The 16,357-nt window shown below is 42.6% G+C and overlaps 1 protein-coding gene across 5 annotated transcripts in view; it reads left to right on the top strand.

Moving 5' to 3' along the window:
* HECTD4 (HECT domain E3 ubiquitin protein ligase 4) overlaps positions 1 to 16,165 on the top strand; it is a 67,002-nt gene extending 50,837 nt beyond the window's left edge. For all 5 annotated transcript variants that reach the window (XM_085238734.1, XM_085238736.1, XM_085238733.1 and 2 more), the window contains exons 57-76: positions 83 to 288; positions 633 to 763; positions 1,006 to 1,211; positions 1,306 to 1,485; positions 1,812 to 3,112; positions 4,212 to 4,419; positions 4,731 to 4,954; positions 5,034 to 5,185; positions 5,381 to 5,487; positions 5,656 to 5,779; positions 5,901 to 6,091; positions 7,197 to 7,343; positions 7,698 to 7,817; positions 7,961 to 8,116; positions 9,742 to 9,845; positions 10,290 to 10,511; positions 10,948 to 11,114; positions 11,570 to 11,765; positions 12,138 to 12,360; positions 12,791 to 16,165. In XM_085238734.1, coding sequence (XP_085094860.1) covers positions 83 to 288; positions 633 to 763; positions 1,006 to 1,211; positions 1,306 to 1,485; positions 1,812 to 3,112; positions 4,212 to 4,419; positions 4,731 to 4,954; positions 5,034 to 5,185; positions 5,381 to 5,487; positions 5,656 to 5,779; positions 5,901 to 6,091; positions 7,197 to 7,343; positions 7,698 to 7,817; positions 7,961 to 8,116; positions 9,742 to 9,845; positions 10,290 to 10,511; positions 10,948 to 11,114; positions 11,570 to 11,765; positions 12,138 to 12,360; positions 12,791 to 12,927 — 4,502 coding nt within the window. In that variant the 3' untranslated portion in view covers positions 12,928 to 16,165. The remainder of the gene's footprint in view (positions 1 to 82; positions 289 to 632; positions 764 to 1,005; positions 1,212 to 1,305; positions 1,486 to 1,811; positions 3,113 to 4,211; positions 4,420 to 4,730; positions 4,955 to 5,033; positions 5,186 to 5,380; positions 5,488 to 5,655; positions 5,780 to 5,900; positions 6,092 to 7,196; positions 7,344 to 7,697; positions 7,818 to 7,960; positions 8,117 to 9,741; positions 9,846 to 10,289; positions 10,512 to 10,947; positions 11,115 to 11,569; positions 11,766 to 12,137; positions 12,361 to 12,790) is intronic.
* The last annotated feature ends 192 nt before the right edge of the window (positions 16,166 to 16,357 follow it).

Genomic DNA, 16,357 nt, shown 5'->3' with positions numbered 1-16,357 from the left:
TTTCCATTGTCTATTTCACAGAGTGCATAAAAATTTGCATAAAAATTTGATCTCCAAATTTGTTCTATTTTACGTATTACAGATGGAACAATCAGTTCAAGTTCCATTCTTTTGGCCCAGTCACTGCAACACTGCATCCATTCCCAAAACTGTGCTGCCACAGACCTCTTCTACCAGGGCAATTCACAGGCCATCAGAGAGTGGCTTACTGTTGCCATCACTCGGACGCTGCATCAAGGAGAGGAGAGCCTGTTAGATCTCACAAAGCAGATCTGCTCCTTTTTGCAGGTAAAATATTTAGTAATTTCTTGAGAGCATCGTTGTTCTCAGGCCTGCCTTCTGTGTGAGAAACCTTTGGTTTGAATGTGATTCAAACTTTTGTAATTGCAGAATCACAAATTTCTTAATAGCGTTTGTCACACTGAATTGTTTCTCTAGCTGGATTGTACAACTATTTTGGTTGCACTGGGGACGCAGAAAGCATAAGCAGTAGCAGTACAGCAGATCATATTCAAATGAAGAAGCCTCACACTACATCATTACTTGTAGTGATATATTTTACTTGAAAAAGAGGAGAGAAGTGGTTTGCTGCTGCTACCTGGGGGCTTTCATTATGAAACGTTGCATTACAGACTGCACCAGAACAGTTTCCTGCTGAGGAATTCCCAATTTCGGAATCCAAAGTCAACATGGATGTTAATTTTCCTGGGGCTGCGTTTGTAATTGTGTCCTGCAAGGAAAGCCAGTCTGGATTCCGCAAAGAGTAAGTCAGTTGTTGAGGGTCTGAGAATGACAAAGATGAAAGACGTTGCTGCCTGTGCTGCTGGAGTCTCTGTGAATCTGAGTATGCAGGTGTCATTTTGCAGATTTTTCTCAGAGACTCAGAGACTCATTTTCTGAGTGTTGGGGGGTAAATATTGCAAGGAGTTTAATCTTGCTGTCACTGGGTTGAGATTTTTGATAGCTAATCATACTGAAGCCACATTGTTCTTTCTCTTTTCTTAGTTCTTCCCTGTATAAAGCTCCTTGGGCTCGGGTGCTTGTGTATGGGCTGGGGCACAAAGTTAAGAGAAATGGCCAGTTAAACCTGATTGAGGCAGTGTGTTACCCTCGAGACGCCTCTCCGACCAACACAGGCCTAACGCCTCCCCCAACAACCAATCAGTACCCTTCAGTGATCACTCCTACAGACAAAGTGCACATCAAACTAGGTAAAAAGCAATAAATCTTAAACATCTTTTAACTGTGCTATCAGAAGTGGCATGGAGTTGTGATGCATGTTTTCTCTGACCTTTTCGCTTTTAGGAGTGTCTCCTCCTCCTGGAGCTGTGCTGGTCTTGCATTCTCTTCCCCTTGAGTTCCCCCTGGCAATGGCATTCACAGAACAGCTGTTAACTTGGAAACTGGAAGATGTGGATGGGAAATCAGAAGATGAACTGGATACTATTCCTCCTTCAGTTCTTTTGCAAGTAGTGGAATTTTTAGGTGAGAATGCAGTGTTTTTACTTGGCGATGAGCAGAAATAGCGTGCTGGTTCAGTTTGAGGGTTTGAAAGAGGAGAAATAAAAGAGAAATGATGGAATTTCTGAGCTTTTTCATTATATTAAAATTTGCCGTATAATCACAGAAAAAAATTCCACTTACATGCATGTCTTGAAGCAGTCTTCCTGGTTTTCTCTCTGCTGGCATACATCTTTTGGAATGACCTGTAGTTATTTGCTTTTCAGTGTTGCTTTCGCATCTCTCGTAAAGCTGCTAATAATGAAACAGTGCTACTAATAATGAACCAGTGCCTTTTCTTTCACACACAGGGAACTTTCTGTGGACGACTGACATGGCAGCATCTGTGAAGGAATTGATATTTCATCTCTTGGCTGAATTGCTTCGCAAAATTCACAATCTGGAGCAGAAAAAAAATCCTGCAGGATTGTCATCTTCTATTGCCCTTCAGCTGAATCCCTGTCTAGCTATGCTTATGGCCCTGCAGTCAGAGCTGCACAAGCTGTATGATGAAGAAACACAGAACTGGGTGTCTGGAAATGCATGTGGTGGTTCTGGTGTTGGAGCAGCTGACCAAGGAAGATTTTCAACATACTTTCATGCTCTGATGGAAGTTTGCCTTGCTGTAGCAGAAGTAACTCTACCTATCAATATGAGCGTAACAGCTAATGTGATATCTTCAACGAGTGCACCTAATCTTAGTGACTCTTCTTCCTCATCTTCATCTTCTCCAGGACAGACACCACAGAGTCCAAGCTTACTGTCAAAGAGGAAAAAAGTCAAAATGAAGCGAGAGAAGACATCATCTTCAGGCAAAAGATCTTCATCCAGAGCAGCTGAAACGGATGCTGCAATCCTCAATATAGGAGGAAGCAAGCCTGAGGATATGTTATGGTTTCATAGAGCACTGACTTTGCTTATCATTCTCAGACACCTGACGAAAAAGGACCCGCAGGGGTTGGGTGTGACAAACGATGCTGTAGCAGATGCATGTCAGGCACTAGTAGGACCCACAGCTCACAGCCGTTTGCTTGTCATTTCTGGAATACCGACTCACTTGGAGGAGAGTACTGTCAGAAATGCAATCAGGAAGGCATGTAATGCGCATGGTGGAGTCTTCAAGGATGAAATCTACATCCCTCTGCAGGAAGAAGATCCCAAAAAAATCAAGGACAAAGCAGAAGGAGGGGAATGCAGAACTGAGCTGGAAAAGCCGACTGTTTCAAGTAGTGCAGACAGTCTGGATATCAGCAGCTCTAGCAGTGTCACACCTGCTATGAGCGTTAGTGCGTCAGCGTCTACGAGCCAGGCTTCCCTGTGCAGCTCACAGGGTATCTCCAGGACTGTTAGTGACATCTCAGTTGATCAGTACCAGGCTGGGCTGGAACTGGCTATCCCACCAGGGCTGCTAGAGCCACACGTTTCCAGCCAGGAGAGCTTGGATCTGTCACACTGCAGTACTGGGAGCCTGGGCAGCCTTGGCAGCCTCGGGGAGCCACTCGACAATGTGGAAGCAGCATCGGTGTCTGATGTCGGGTCGATGTACACAGTCACGTCTTTGGACAACCAGCAGCTTCTGTCACGGCCAATCAAAGGTTTTGCTGTTGTGGAGGTAATAGCTTTCAGTCAGTAAGGGGCTCTTCTTTGGTCAGGGTTTTTGTTTCTTTTAAATCAATCAAATATTAAGCACAGTGGTCTGCAGCTTTCATCTTAGGGAATCTTTAAACCACCAGTTTCTGGAGAGAATACGTAAAGGCAAAGATCTGTTCATATCCTCTTTCATGTACTTTCTTCAGAGACTTACTACCAGCTACTGCTGGAGATTAATTTTGAGATTAAGGCAATTCTTTAATGTTTAATGGCTACATTTTCATGTATTTTAAACCATCTATGTATCTGTATAAGTTGCTTTAGAAGAGATGACAGATGTTTGCTGATGTCTGATTCAAAATTAATTTTAAAACATTGATGCATGCCAGATTTGTCCAAGTTTTCAGCTCTGCACAAGAGCCGCCTTTGTTACACTAACTGCCAGCTGCAGGTTTACCAGAAGCTTGCCAAAGTGCTTCCATTTTGATAGCTTGTGAATTGAGAGAGATGTTTTTACATAGTCTGGGGTTATACCTCTTAGAAGAAAATCAGCTTATTCAAAGCAAAAACCTTCAATTGGTATTCTGAAGTTATTAACTGACAAGGAGACACCAGCGCTGAAATAAACCATCAAGTGTGTATGGAAATCTGTCAGCATATTCACCAACTCCAAGTCTGTAGCTGACTGATAATGATGCGTGACAGTTATTATTGAAATTGAAGGAAATGATTGTTCCTGTTCCCAATTCTGTGTAGCTGAGACTCCAAGGCTTGTGCTATTGTACTTATTTTTCTAAATGGAGAATTGAAGCAAAGACAACAGAGTTGCAAATAATGACAGGTTACTTATGTGAAATTTCCAGCTCTGTTTCTGATATTTCTAAGGGCTGTCTCCAGGCTAAGAAAAGGAGCAGCTGTTTCAGAGCTGTGCATGATGAACTCACAGCATGATGGTTGGAGTTGCCAGATTTTCATAAAAGGATGTTTTCTAGGTGGAGCCTGAATTATGTTGTCAAATGATTAATGTAGAAGAATGGTAAGAGAGATGAAATACCGATTATCCATATGGCGAGGAGAAAGGGCTTAGTATCCAAGTTAATCTCATTTCATTATTTGTACAGATACGGTCAAGAGCTAAAATAGAGAAGATCCGAGCCAGCCTGTTTAACAGTAGTGATCTTATTGGTTTGTCAAGTCTGGATGGTGAAGATGAACTGATGGAAATGTCAACTGAAGAGATTTTAACTGTTTCTACTGTAAATCAGAGTTTATTTGACACACAAGGGAGCCCGGCGCTAGAAGACTACTTCAATGATAAGTCAATAAAAGGTATGTGCTTTTCATACTGGCAAATATCTCACTTGTATTGTGACGTACAGGGAATCAGATTCTGTGACTATCCAAATAATAATTATTGTTAAGCAAAAAAAAAAGTGTTCGATTTTTCTGTTGAAAATGGGGTATTAGAGTTCCAAGGAGTCAGATCTGCTAGTAGAACTTTTCTTGGCTACTTTCTATTGGTGCAACTGGTGTGTGATAGAATATTTTATCTGAATGCAAAGTTTATTACATGTTTCAAACTCTGAAGGCTTATCATGGCATTTTATTCCCTATTGCATTTTTTTCTTTTTTTGTATTAGGTGAGAAATTGGTCCCCGGTGCTCGGGAGGTCCTTACAGAAATATTTAAAAGCTGTGTCCATTCTGAGCAAATGCTGAGCCTGACTCCAACAAAACCAATTAAGGTTGCTGATATCTATCTTAGTAAAGAGCAGATAAATTCTCAGACTCCTGGAAACCTTCTTCATGTGTTCTTCACAAATGTCCGCCCTCCAAAGAAGGTGCTGGAAGACCAGCTTACCCAGGTAGTGCTTGGAAAACTTTCTGGGGTTTTTTTGTGCAACTCAAAAGCATTGGTTAATTATTCATTTTCTTTGTTGGAAGATTCTAAGGAAATACGGTGTGCCCAAGCCGAAATTTGACAAGAGCAAATATAACAAAGCAGGCAAAGAACAGCATCCAGTGAAGGTTGTGAGCACCAAGCGCCCCGTTACAAAACCACCCGCAAAAGAGAAGTCCATGCTCAACAGTGTCAGGTTAGTGTCTTCAGCCTCTTGGCAGTTAGGAAACATTTGATTTCTCTTTAGGATCCAGATTGTTTTCTCCTCTGCGTTTCCTTGTACTGATTAGAAGAGGAAAAAGGGATTTTGAAAACATTCAAGACATTCAAGTGATGTTTCGGCTTTTTTGAATGGATATAAGAAAACTTTAATGTTCATTTCATCCCTTAGCCGAACTGCTTTGAGTGAGAAGAAACCTACTGTAAAGCCAAAGTCTCCTGAGAAGAGCAAACCTGAAGAGAAGGACCCTGAAAAGTCTCCCACAAAGAAACAAGAAGGTAGTAACTCTATAGGACTCTTCTTCAGTGTTAGCAACTTAGAAAGCAGATATGTTTTTGGATTGCCATGCTTAAACAACATCATGATAGGTTTGGATTGTCTTTGTTTTTAAGTAGGCTAATGTGTTTTTTTCATTAACTGTTTGATGGTTCTATCTCTACTGTCAGTTCCTGAGGAGAAGTATTTGACACTGGATGGATTTCACAGATTTGTCGTTGACCGATCTAAGCAAGATATCCGTAGTGTGTGGAGAGCTATTCTATCCTGTGGATATGACCTGCACTTTGAAAGGTAAGTTCTAGAAACCTCTTCTAAAAGATGATGACGCTACTGAATGTGCTCACTTTGAACAAGCGTTCCTACTCCATGTAGCATGTATGTTCCAGGAGGTGTAATGCCATTTGCATTTCAGATGTGCCTGCATTGATGCAAGACATGCACAGAAAGCATCTCGAAAATGGACACTGGAAATGGACGTGGCTCTCGTTCAGTACATCAACAGGCTTTGTCGTCACCTCGCCATTACACCAGCACGACTCCATCCACATGAAGTGTATTTGGATCCAGCTGATGCAGCAGATCCTAGAATCTCCTGTCTGTTGAGTATGTATGCTTTGTAGTATTCAGAATTGAATATGCTTTGTGGTGTTCTTGTTTTTTCTTCTTACTTCCATACTGTTTGTGTGTTACATCAGAAAAGGCACCTGCTGGAACTGCTGAATCTTTTGGAGGGAGGTTCTCGGGTATCCAGGCTCCCTGGTTTCACACAAGATTGGTTTTCTTGGGTCCATTTAATGAGCAGAGAGCTGCTCCCAAGCTTGAAGTGACTGAACACAGGGATACCCTCTTTGCATTGATGCTTATTGGAGGACTTTAATTAGATAGCTCCATTTATTCAGAGCGCTGTTCCCTACAGTCAGCACTGATACTGTCTGTGGCAGAACTTCAGTGCAGCTTCCTCTTTTTTGCTTCAGCTTGGGGGAAGTAAGGAAAAGTAATACAGTGATTTAAAGGGTAGCACTGAAATCACTAAGCTCTCTGGGTCTCCTGCCTCTTTTTGTGCTCTCTACCATACCGTCCTGCATTTATGTTTGTATTGAGGCTTTTCTCAACAGCAGTCTGGGTGGTGCCCTGGCTGTCATGCAGCAGCTGGGGTGTTCCTTTGGAGATGCTGACTGGCCCCCTCTGCGAGCTGGGGGAGCACTGAGTGCAGGTCCTCCAAGGAGAGCCTTGGCTTTTCTTTGGCACCACAGTACCTTTGGCACTATTGTAAGAAATGCATTGCAAGCACTGTGTGCTCTCCAAGTATACCTTCTAGATCAGGGTGGAATGGGAACTTAGCTGGTGAGTTTAGCTTGAAGGAGGTTAAAAAAAAAAAAGGTTGAATTTCAATTCCTTATCCTGAGAGACTTCACTCACCTAAATCCTGCTCAAAGTACTGAGTTCCTTTTGAGAATGTCTCCAGATGAGTGCAAGTTCACTAATGGTGAAAGACAAGGGGACTCAATTACCAGAGATAAAGCATCCAGGAAGGGTTGTCATGGTTCACTGCTGTGCTACCGTTATCTGCTCTCATGGTGGTGTGCAAGGGTCTTGAGAGTCTGTATAAATAAGAGCTCCTGTGGCTCCTGGACTGGCTCTACTGGGAGGATGGACTTCACAGCAGGTAGAGAGTATCCTCAACTCTGGCTGAACTTTTCTTCCTCAGATGTTCCTGTTGAAAGTCTCCGCCTGCGGTTTGCGCTGCTTCAGTCTCTCAATACGACGCTGGAGACGTTCTTCTTACCGCTGGTGGAGCTGCGGCAGACTGAGATGTACAGTAACAGCATTGCTGCCCTGCTGCAGGAGGCCAAAGGTCAGCTTCTCAGAGAGCATAAGTGTTCCCTGAAGGGGATTGTCTTTCCTCTAGCATTAAAAACATCTGGTTTCTGAAACTAATTTGGTAAAGTGTTCCTGATTTACGTGGTTACTGGTGGAGTTGCTAGGATCTACTTAAACAATGTTTGAATTGTGGTCAGCCACGTCCTAATCCAGTGCTCTTCTTCTAGCACGAATCAGCAGCAAATACTGAATAATTGAAGATGTGGATTAGCCATCCATCTCTCATCTACCTAAAGATGCAATTATTGCTTGACCACTGTCCATCAAAAATTTTCAGGAAATAAGAAGGGCAGATTAACTGCACCAAAACTTGTGTTTCTTTATTTAGGTTTAATCTTCTATGACACAAAAATAACTGTAATGAACAGAGTGCTGAATGCCACTGTCCAAAGAACTGCTGATCACGCAGCCCCAGAAATCACCTTGGATCCCTTGGAAATAGTTGGAGGTAAGGGAAATGTTTATCCTCTTCAAAATTCATTGTAATCCATTGTAAGGCATCAGACCCGTCTTACTGAAGCTCAGATGCTTATTAATGCAAAATACTCTGCATATGGGGATTATGTTTTTCTTCTCTTTGTTTTTAAATAGGGGAGATCCGCTCTTCAGAAAATTCCTACTTCTGCCAGGCAGCAAGGCAGCTAGCCTGTGTGCCATCCTCACAGCTCTGTGTCAAACTCGCCAGTGGTGGGGATCCTACGTATGCGTTCAACATCCGCTTCACAGGGGAGGAGGTCCATGGGACAAGTAAGTAGGGAATGGGGTTACCAGTGTGGGTCACGTCGGGTGCAGTTGTAAGAACTTACTCCAGGTGGAATCAGAGTTTCTACCAGGTTGTGGCTTGTGTTAACTTTAAAGAGTAGCATTTGCTTGTCATGTTTGTTTTCATGCTTATGGAGGGGGAGGAGTTAAGCAAGCCAGACATCTTTTAGATAACAGAGCAGGAAGCATCTGGGCATACAATTTTGCTGACTAGAGATAAGAAATGTTTGAAATGTGGGAAGACCATTGCATAAGAACATTTTCTTCAGGTTGGTTGATGTTAGCTATTATCTATCAGCACAGTCTGAGTTTATATCTATGAACTTCAACTTGTCGTGAGCTGAACGGGTGGTGATTGTGATAGGAAACTGCAGGAGGTTTTGCTGCTTTAAAATCTGTCCTTGATTTTGCAGTAAATGGTATTAAAACTGCATCCTACTGACTTTTTGCAAGGAGATGAACAGCATTTCTTGTCATCATCTTAACAATTTTCATGTGACTAGTTAAAGGAATGAATCTAAAAAGGAATAGACATTTTACTGCTCTGCTTCACCTAGTTGGAAGGGAGACAAACTCCTTGAGGCATAGTGGTACTATTCTTCATCAAAAAGTGTTAGATATTAATCTTATGGTATTAAGTAAGATTATCTTGCTTTCCCTTCTGTTTATGGTATTTTAATCAGTGGGGTTTCTTTTTGTAAATTCTCCTTTACATGGACCTGTTTGCATGCTGACTTCTTTTTGGGGTGTTAGCTCCCTTGGATGCTATGTGAGTTGTGTGTAGTCCAGGAATAGGCTTAAATTATTCAAGAGTTACAAAAATCTTGCTTTGCACGTGTTGAATAATTCATAGGATATCGAGGCAGATACGACCCAGTTGTCAGAAGAAAACTGGTCACTGCTATCTGGGTTAATTCAGGCCCCGTGTACTGATTTTAATAGGTCCTTTTTGGAGATTCATGGGGGATATGGCATTAGAGAAGAAATGCCCAAAATGCACTTTTCATGTTGCCAGCTGGTGTCATCTGTCAGACTGTAAAGGAAGATTCTTGGGAGTGTGCACCTATTAGTGAACAAAGGGCTGCCTGAGGCCTGCTTTTCTTGTTAAGGTCCTTTGTTGTTATTGACAGTATCTCTAAAGAGATGTCGTTTCCACAGCTCGGTGTCTTTAATGATTCCTGGTCTGCTGCCTCACTGCTGATAGGTGTGGAGATGCACTGCATGCAGCATAACGCCCTGTTGGTCATCTTCTAATCATGTTAGGAATTCTATTTGCAGACCAACTGGTGTGTGCAGCGTTTATGCTAGTCTTGTGCAGAGTGCTGGAAGACAGAGCAGCAGTTAGGAATTCAGCAGGAGGCAATTCAGTGAATATCTTTGCTTATGAGTACGCTATTAAATTGTGGATGTGAGCATGAGTCCCAGGGCTGGCATCTACCACCACTGTTAGACATGTGTCTGTGCAGCTGGGGAGGTTAAGCATATAACTTAAGGCTCAAAACATGATTCCAAGCAGAGCAGAAAATTCAAATTCTGGATTAAATAGCAATAATAACAAGGCCCTTTGTGTTTTGTTTTTTGTTTGTTTGTTTTGTCCCTCCCTCCTGCAGGTGGATCTTTCCGTCACTTCCTCTGGCAAGTTTGTAAGGAGCTGCAGAGCTCCTCACTCTCCCTTCTCCTGTTGTGTCCAAGCTCTGCAGTTAACAAGAATAAGGTGGGATATATCCACGCAAGAAATGAAGTTGCATGCATTTGAACAGGAGTAGAACAAATTTGGTTAGCAGTACAAAATACAATTGGCTTTATGTATCCAGGCTGTACTTCAGACGCTTCCCACAGCTAGAAGACTCACTGTCAAACTGCTAACAGATATCGAAAGGTTGTGTGAATGCTGATTAACCAAGCTCGTAAAAGGAAACCAACTTTCACGTTGCTGCTTTTGATCATTAAGATACAGGAATGTGATACAATGTCACTGCACAATATATAGCCTCTATGCCATGCTTGAGCAAAATTTTTTGTTGCCACTTCATTAATACTCATCTTGTTCAAATAGGTGTTCTCAGAATGTTCTCAGAATGGTGTTAATTTGTGGACCCACTCTGTACAAATCTGTTGCTGAATACTGGTTTGTTTGCTCTGTTCTGTTTCTCTGAAGGGGAAGTACATTTTGACACCTAGCCCCATAACCTACGCAGAGGAGCAGCTCTTCCATTTCTTTGGGCAGCTTCTGGGTATTGCAATTCGAGCAGATGTTCCCCTGCCACTCGACCTCCTGCCCTCATTCTGGAAGACCCTGGTAGGAGAGCCGCTGGATCCCGATATTGATCTCCAGGAAGCTGATATCCTCACCTACAACTACATTAAAAAGTTTGAAAATGTAAGCATTTTTTTTTCTTACTACTCTTTTTTTTTTTTCCCCATAATTTCCTCCGTAAGTACATTGCTCTGATAACAGAGACGTTTTGTCTGGTAGGGGTTGACTTGGTTGCTAGTAGGTGTTTGTCAGTTGGGCAGGATCATGAAGTGTCTCAGCTTATAGGTGCAGGATGTTACATCCTGATGACTGGAAGAGCTGCTGGATCTCATGTCCTGCCAGGCACAGTGTAAGAGTTTGTAAAGTGCTGGCTGAAACTCCGCGGTGCCAAACTAAATGATTATGAACCAAAGCAATTTCTGCCTGCTGGTGTCCATGGTGTCTCCAGCCAATATATCAGCGTGCTTTGTGGTGTACAAAACTTAAGATGAAGTGAGTTGCAAGGACAAGATACTATGACATGTTGGTCATTGGGTACTGTATCTGTGCTTTGTGACAGATAAATGATGAAACTGAACTGGAAGCTCTGTGTGCAGAAATTGCTTCTCAGCATCTAGCAACAGAGAGCCCTGACTGTCCTAATAAGCCATGCTGTAAATTCACCTACCTGACCATGACAGGGGAAGAGGTGGAGCTTTGTCCCAGGGGCAGGCATGTCCCAGTGGGGTGAGTACCAGCTTTCTTGGCAGGCTGTTGTGGGTTACATGTGGAAGAAGTATCTCGGGAATAATATTCCAAAAGCCAAGCTCTCCCAGGAAGCTTTTGTAAGCAGCTGAAGGCTGGAACAGTCTGGGAACGCTTTACATTGGTCGAAAGAAACTTGGAATCTCTAGCACTGTTCATTGCTTTTTGTGCTATAAGAAATAAATGGCTGAGGAGCAGTGCTTATGAACTGCTTGCTGGCTTAAGTGAACACCCAGATATAAGGCTTGTGAGAAGTGGGTGACATGAGCACAAGAGAGGAAGAGACATAACTTGGGAAGTGTCAGAACACAAATAGATTAATGATGAGACTCAATTATTCAAAAACAATGTCCTTAAAGCCTCCTGTATGTATGTACAGTTTGAGGGTTGAACAACAGGGTTTCTTAAGCACTTTTCTCTTGAATCTGCCTTTTCAGATGGGAGAACAAGGATGTGTATGCTGCTGCAATCAGGAACTTGAGAATGCGTGAGCTGCAGACTCCGGAGTGCATGACTGCAGTGCGTGCTGGGCTTGGGTCCATCATTCCCCTGCAGCTCCTGACCACACTGACTCCTCTTGAGATGGAGCTGAGGACATGTGGGCTTCCATACATCAACCTGGAGTTTCTCAAGGTGTGAAAAACTCTCTGTACATCTAAAATTCACGTGCAGTGTGACATAGTCTCAAACAAGAGTATTAGCAGTGTTTGCTATTCTCCTCACACAGCAACAGCAGTGAACTGCACCAGTTCTGCTTGTGAAACAGGAGCGATGTACACCACCAGACTAGGATAAGCCTGTTAGAAAAGCTGATGGGTTGAAAAGATACGAATTCGCTTATATTAATGGTCTGCCGTGGTTGGATTTTGTAATGATTTTGAAAAGGCTGAAAACCCTGGGGTGGGAGGTGTAGACAGCATCACTTTTTGTTGTCTTAGTGTAGGTGGGGAAGGTTTATTGAGGGAGAAGAAAGCAGCAATGGACATCGTGCTTTGTCTCCGCTAGGCACACACCATGTACCAGGTGGGACTGATGGAAACTGATCAGCACATTGAGTTTTTCTGGAGCGCGCTGGAGATGTTCACTCAGGAGGAGCTCTGCAAGTTCATAAAGTTCGCCTGCAACCAGGAGCGAATCCCCTTCACGTGTCCTTGCAAGGACGGGGGTCCCGATACTGCCCACGTCCCGCCTTACCCCATGAAAATAGCTCCCCCCGATGGAGCTGCAGGTGGGTTTGTCTGCTGTCTCTTACAGCAACGTCGGTTCTGCTTACATCATGATCATAGTTCTCAGTTCCTCCTTTTTTAATTAAAGAATGATCTAAAGTGCAAATAATTGCTGCAAGAGGCGTATAATTGTGGCTGTTTTTAAAACATGTAATTCTGCAAAAGTTATAATGAAAATTTGAACTGCTTCGCACATCTTCAGTCTCTAGAAGGCAGGTATTTGTCTTGTATGCTTTTAAAGTGATGGAACTGTCAGAAATCAGCCTCAGAGCTGTGCAGAGGTACAGCACTCCTTAAGCTTCCAGAGGATCCGTTAAGGAGAATTTTGTTCTTTTGATATTTGTTAGTATCAAGCATAGGGAGGGATGCTTTTGAGGAACAAGGCAAAAAGCAGCGGGTGCATTCAGACTCCTGGCACTTCTTTCCCCTCAGGTTCTCCGGACTCTCGGTACATCCGTGTGGAAACGTGCATGTTCATGATCAAACTTCCTCAGTACTCATCACTGGACATCATGCTGGAGAAGCTGCGATACGCCATCCACTACCGGGAGGATCCTCTCAGTGGCTGAGCAGGACGGGGGATGCCTCGAGGTGGCTCTGGATTGTTTCATGACTGCTGATGTTGGAAACCCTTCCATTCGCATAAAGACACCTCCTGTAACACTGTGTGATGGCTGGAGGTTAATTTATTTTGTGAACTTTTGTTCCCGTTACAATAATTACTGGAAGACTTACATTTTGTATTTGTAGATTTTGTGGTGGACTGGTTATTTTGCTTCCTTGTTTGTGGAATATTTGTAGGATAGTTTAGTAAAGACCAGTTTGTGTATAATTTAATTTTGAAAACCTTTAAACATGTACATTTCTAATTTTCTAATTCAGAATGATATTACCCACGCGAACACACTAAGTGAGGATGTTCTGAGGCTGAGAGAATTCCGAGGTAAAGGCTCGCAGATCTCTCTCCTGTGAACCATTTCTGAATACAGAGTGGAAGGAATCTGGCGTGGGAGCAGATTGCTGCTGGTTGCCAGCCAGAGCTGGGCACAGCGCTGCCTCTCTCCCAGCTGCAGGACACGCAGGGCTTCTGGCACTTCTTGGGTTTTAGTGCAGAAAACACGCTGCCAAAATGCATGTTTACATTTCCACCGTTTTCTTGTAACTTTTTAACTTCAAGCAAGCACACAGGTAGCTGCCACAATTCACGTGGGGTTTCAGCTTGACTCTTCTGATTAGGAAAGTTTATAAGTGAAAGAACCATGGAAAGGAACATAACTCAGTGGCGTTCTTGCCCTAGATGTTCTTGAATGTTTCCTTTGCTTAGTAACAAATAATTTCTTCATTGTAATTAAAATATTAGCAGAAACAAAATGGCTTCTCTCTGTATGGCTTAAGATGTGAGCTTATAATCTGTGACTCTATCCTCTTTCCAAACAAGCTTTCAGAATAATCAGAATCACAGTCGGACTTGGAGCAGCCCAGGTTGGAGGGACCTCCTGCCCTGCTGTGGGGGCAGGGAGCCTGGCTGAGATGTCCTGTGGTGCCCTGGCCATCCACTGCTGAAGATGCTCCCGTGCCTTTGGAGGGAAGTTGTACCAGTGAGTGATTGTTCTCACTGTAAAATATTCTTCTCTTATATCAAGATGAAACCTCTCCCAGTGCAGCTTGTACCTGTTGTCCTAGCCCTCTCCATGTGGCTCCTCCTGAGGAGAGAGCCTCCACCTCTCTACAGCCACCCTCTCAGTACTGGAATAGTGGTGAGGTCCTGCCTGAATGTCTCCTCTGGGGTGAAAAGACCTGACTCCTTTGGGCTCTTCTCTAAGGCAGATCTTCAGCCCTCTGATGGTCTTTGTGGACCAACTTTGCACCCTTTCCAGTCCTCGTCTGTTGTGACTTGGGGAGACCAGAACTGGGCACAGTACTGCAGGGTGGCCTGGCGAGCACTGAGTGAAACTCTTAACTCATTTGTATTCAAAAATGATTGTCTCTGAGAGCAAGTTATCCTAGAAATGTGGCACTTGAAAAGGGAGTGTAAGGTGAGGGGCAAGGCACAAAGTTGCTTGTTTGTAAGGTAGAGCTTCTATTGTATGTTCACAGATCTTGGTAGGCTATGGAGAGAGAGAAAAAGCTTTGGTGTGTCACAAGGTACATTCTGCAGTGGTTTCAAAACAGCCCATCAGCCTGCACATCTTTGCTCATGTAAAAACAGTGTTGCACTGTAATGGGTGCATTTAAAATTGAGGCACTGCTTTGTTAATCACTTTGAGCCAGACCCAAGTGAGAATTACCTGCGTGCTGAAGAACTGAAGAGAAATACTGAAATTACTGCTGTGCTACTCGGCTCGGTGCTATATGTAAGTTAAGTGCCAGTACTGAGCTACAAGTTATTTATTTTTCTTCCGATGTGCTTAGTGCACATCAACCACATGAAAGGTCTATGATGGTGTGTGTAACTGTGCTTCAAGGTGGGTATTATTTGTCTCTTTAGAAGACAGCATACACTAATTTGGCTTGTCAGTGGTAATGGGAATTGAAAAAGCTGTATTTATTGTATATTACTGTGAATATTGGGAATGATGAGTGTGTGGTACTTGGAAGATCATGTGCGAGTAAGAGAGAGAAAGCCTAAACAAATGTGTACATTCTTGTTCTTCTGTGAGCGAATGGAAAAATGTGTGTGCAACAGTTGTAGAGATAGTTGTTGGCATACAGAGTCTCCAACTCCTGTGGTTAGGAAAGCTGTGTTCCCTTCTATGGCATATGTCCCTTTTCAAAGGAACAGGTACATGTAAGAATATTTACTCCTGAATCTTGTCCATTTCCTGGTAGAAGCATACATGTAGCTGAGAAGTTAGTCAGAATAAAGGCAAACACACTGAGCTTACAGTGATCAAGGGGAAAACTGAGCAGAACAAGTGGCTGGAGCCATTTTGTTCCCATTTCAGATGTGCATTCTCAGACAGGTGCCACAAGGAATTGTGAAGAGCATCATCTGACTTTCATGACAGAACTGTTGTTGCTGACAATGAGATGTTTGGGGTTTCTTTCTGATGACTGAATTGCAATTTCTGTGTTGGTTTTAAATCTCCCATTTCAGGCCCTCAGTACTTCAAGTGGACTTGCAAATACCTCACGTGCAGGTGTTTGAGAACTCAGTATGCCAATGGTTTCCGAGGCTCTGATTACAGCTGTAAGATAACTGCTGCTATTGTCTGTTTTTCCTTCCAAAGAGCACATTTGAAAGGAACATATCTGCATCTTGGCCCTGAAAAGTCTGCTGTAAAGTTACTTGATACATATTTATTACAATTAATTATTTATGAATACAAATAACAAACTTAGTCAATGCTGTTTACACCTTGCTGTGTAAATGAAGCTTCTTATACAGGAAAATTGTCACATGAATAAATAACCTTCACTGACTTTGTTTTTTTTCTGAAGAATGGTGTAATCCCTTCAAGAGGACAAGTTGTTTGTTTTTAAGTTATGAGGAGGGAAGTGCTGCGGTGGTTTGACTGTAGCACAAATGGCCTTTTAATTAAAGCTTTTCTAATCATCATTACTTTCTTGTGCTTTAAATGAACTTGAGATTGTCTGTAATAGGCTTGTTTGTCAAAACAAAGATTGGTTTGTGATTTTTTTATATATACTCAGAATGTAAAGTTATACTAAACAATGGAAAAACTCTGAAGCTGGGTATTAGTTCTAGCTTGGTGTGTGTCCATCTTGGTACCGTACACAGCATTAACCTGTTAAGTGCTCTTGGCCATACAGTGTACACTTGCATAAAGGAGATTCTTAACATCCCTCTAGATGTATTGTGTCCTTATTTGGGGCTGGAAATTAAAGTAATCTCCAATGATGATGCTGCCTTGATGAAGAGGATTAGAACTACTAGAAATGAAGTTGTAGGCTTTCTGCTTTAAAGTCCACTTTTATAGGTTAATCCACTGTAATTTGTATTTACTTTCATCTGGAATGAAAGTATTTTGTACAAAA

This window comes from Meleagris gallopavo, chromosome 17, assembly GCF_905368555.1.
Source record: "Meleagris gallopavo chromosome 17, MGAL_WU_HG_1.1, whole genome shotgun sequence".
NCBI lineage: Eukaryota > Metazoa > Chordata > Aves > Galliformes > Phasianidae > Meleagris > Meleagris gallopavo.
The sequence above is the reverse complement of the archived record's forward strand: the minus strand, read 5'-3'. Positions and strand labels throughout refer to the sequence as shown.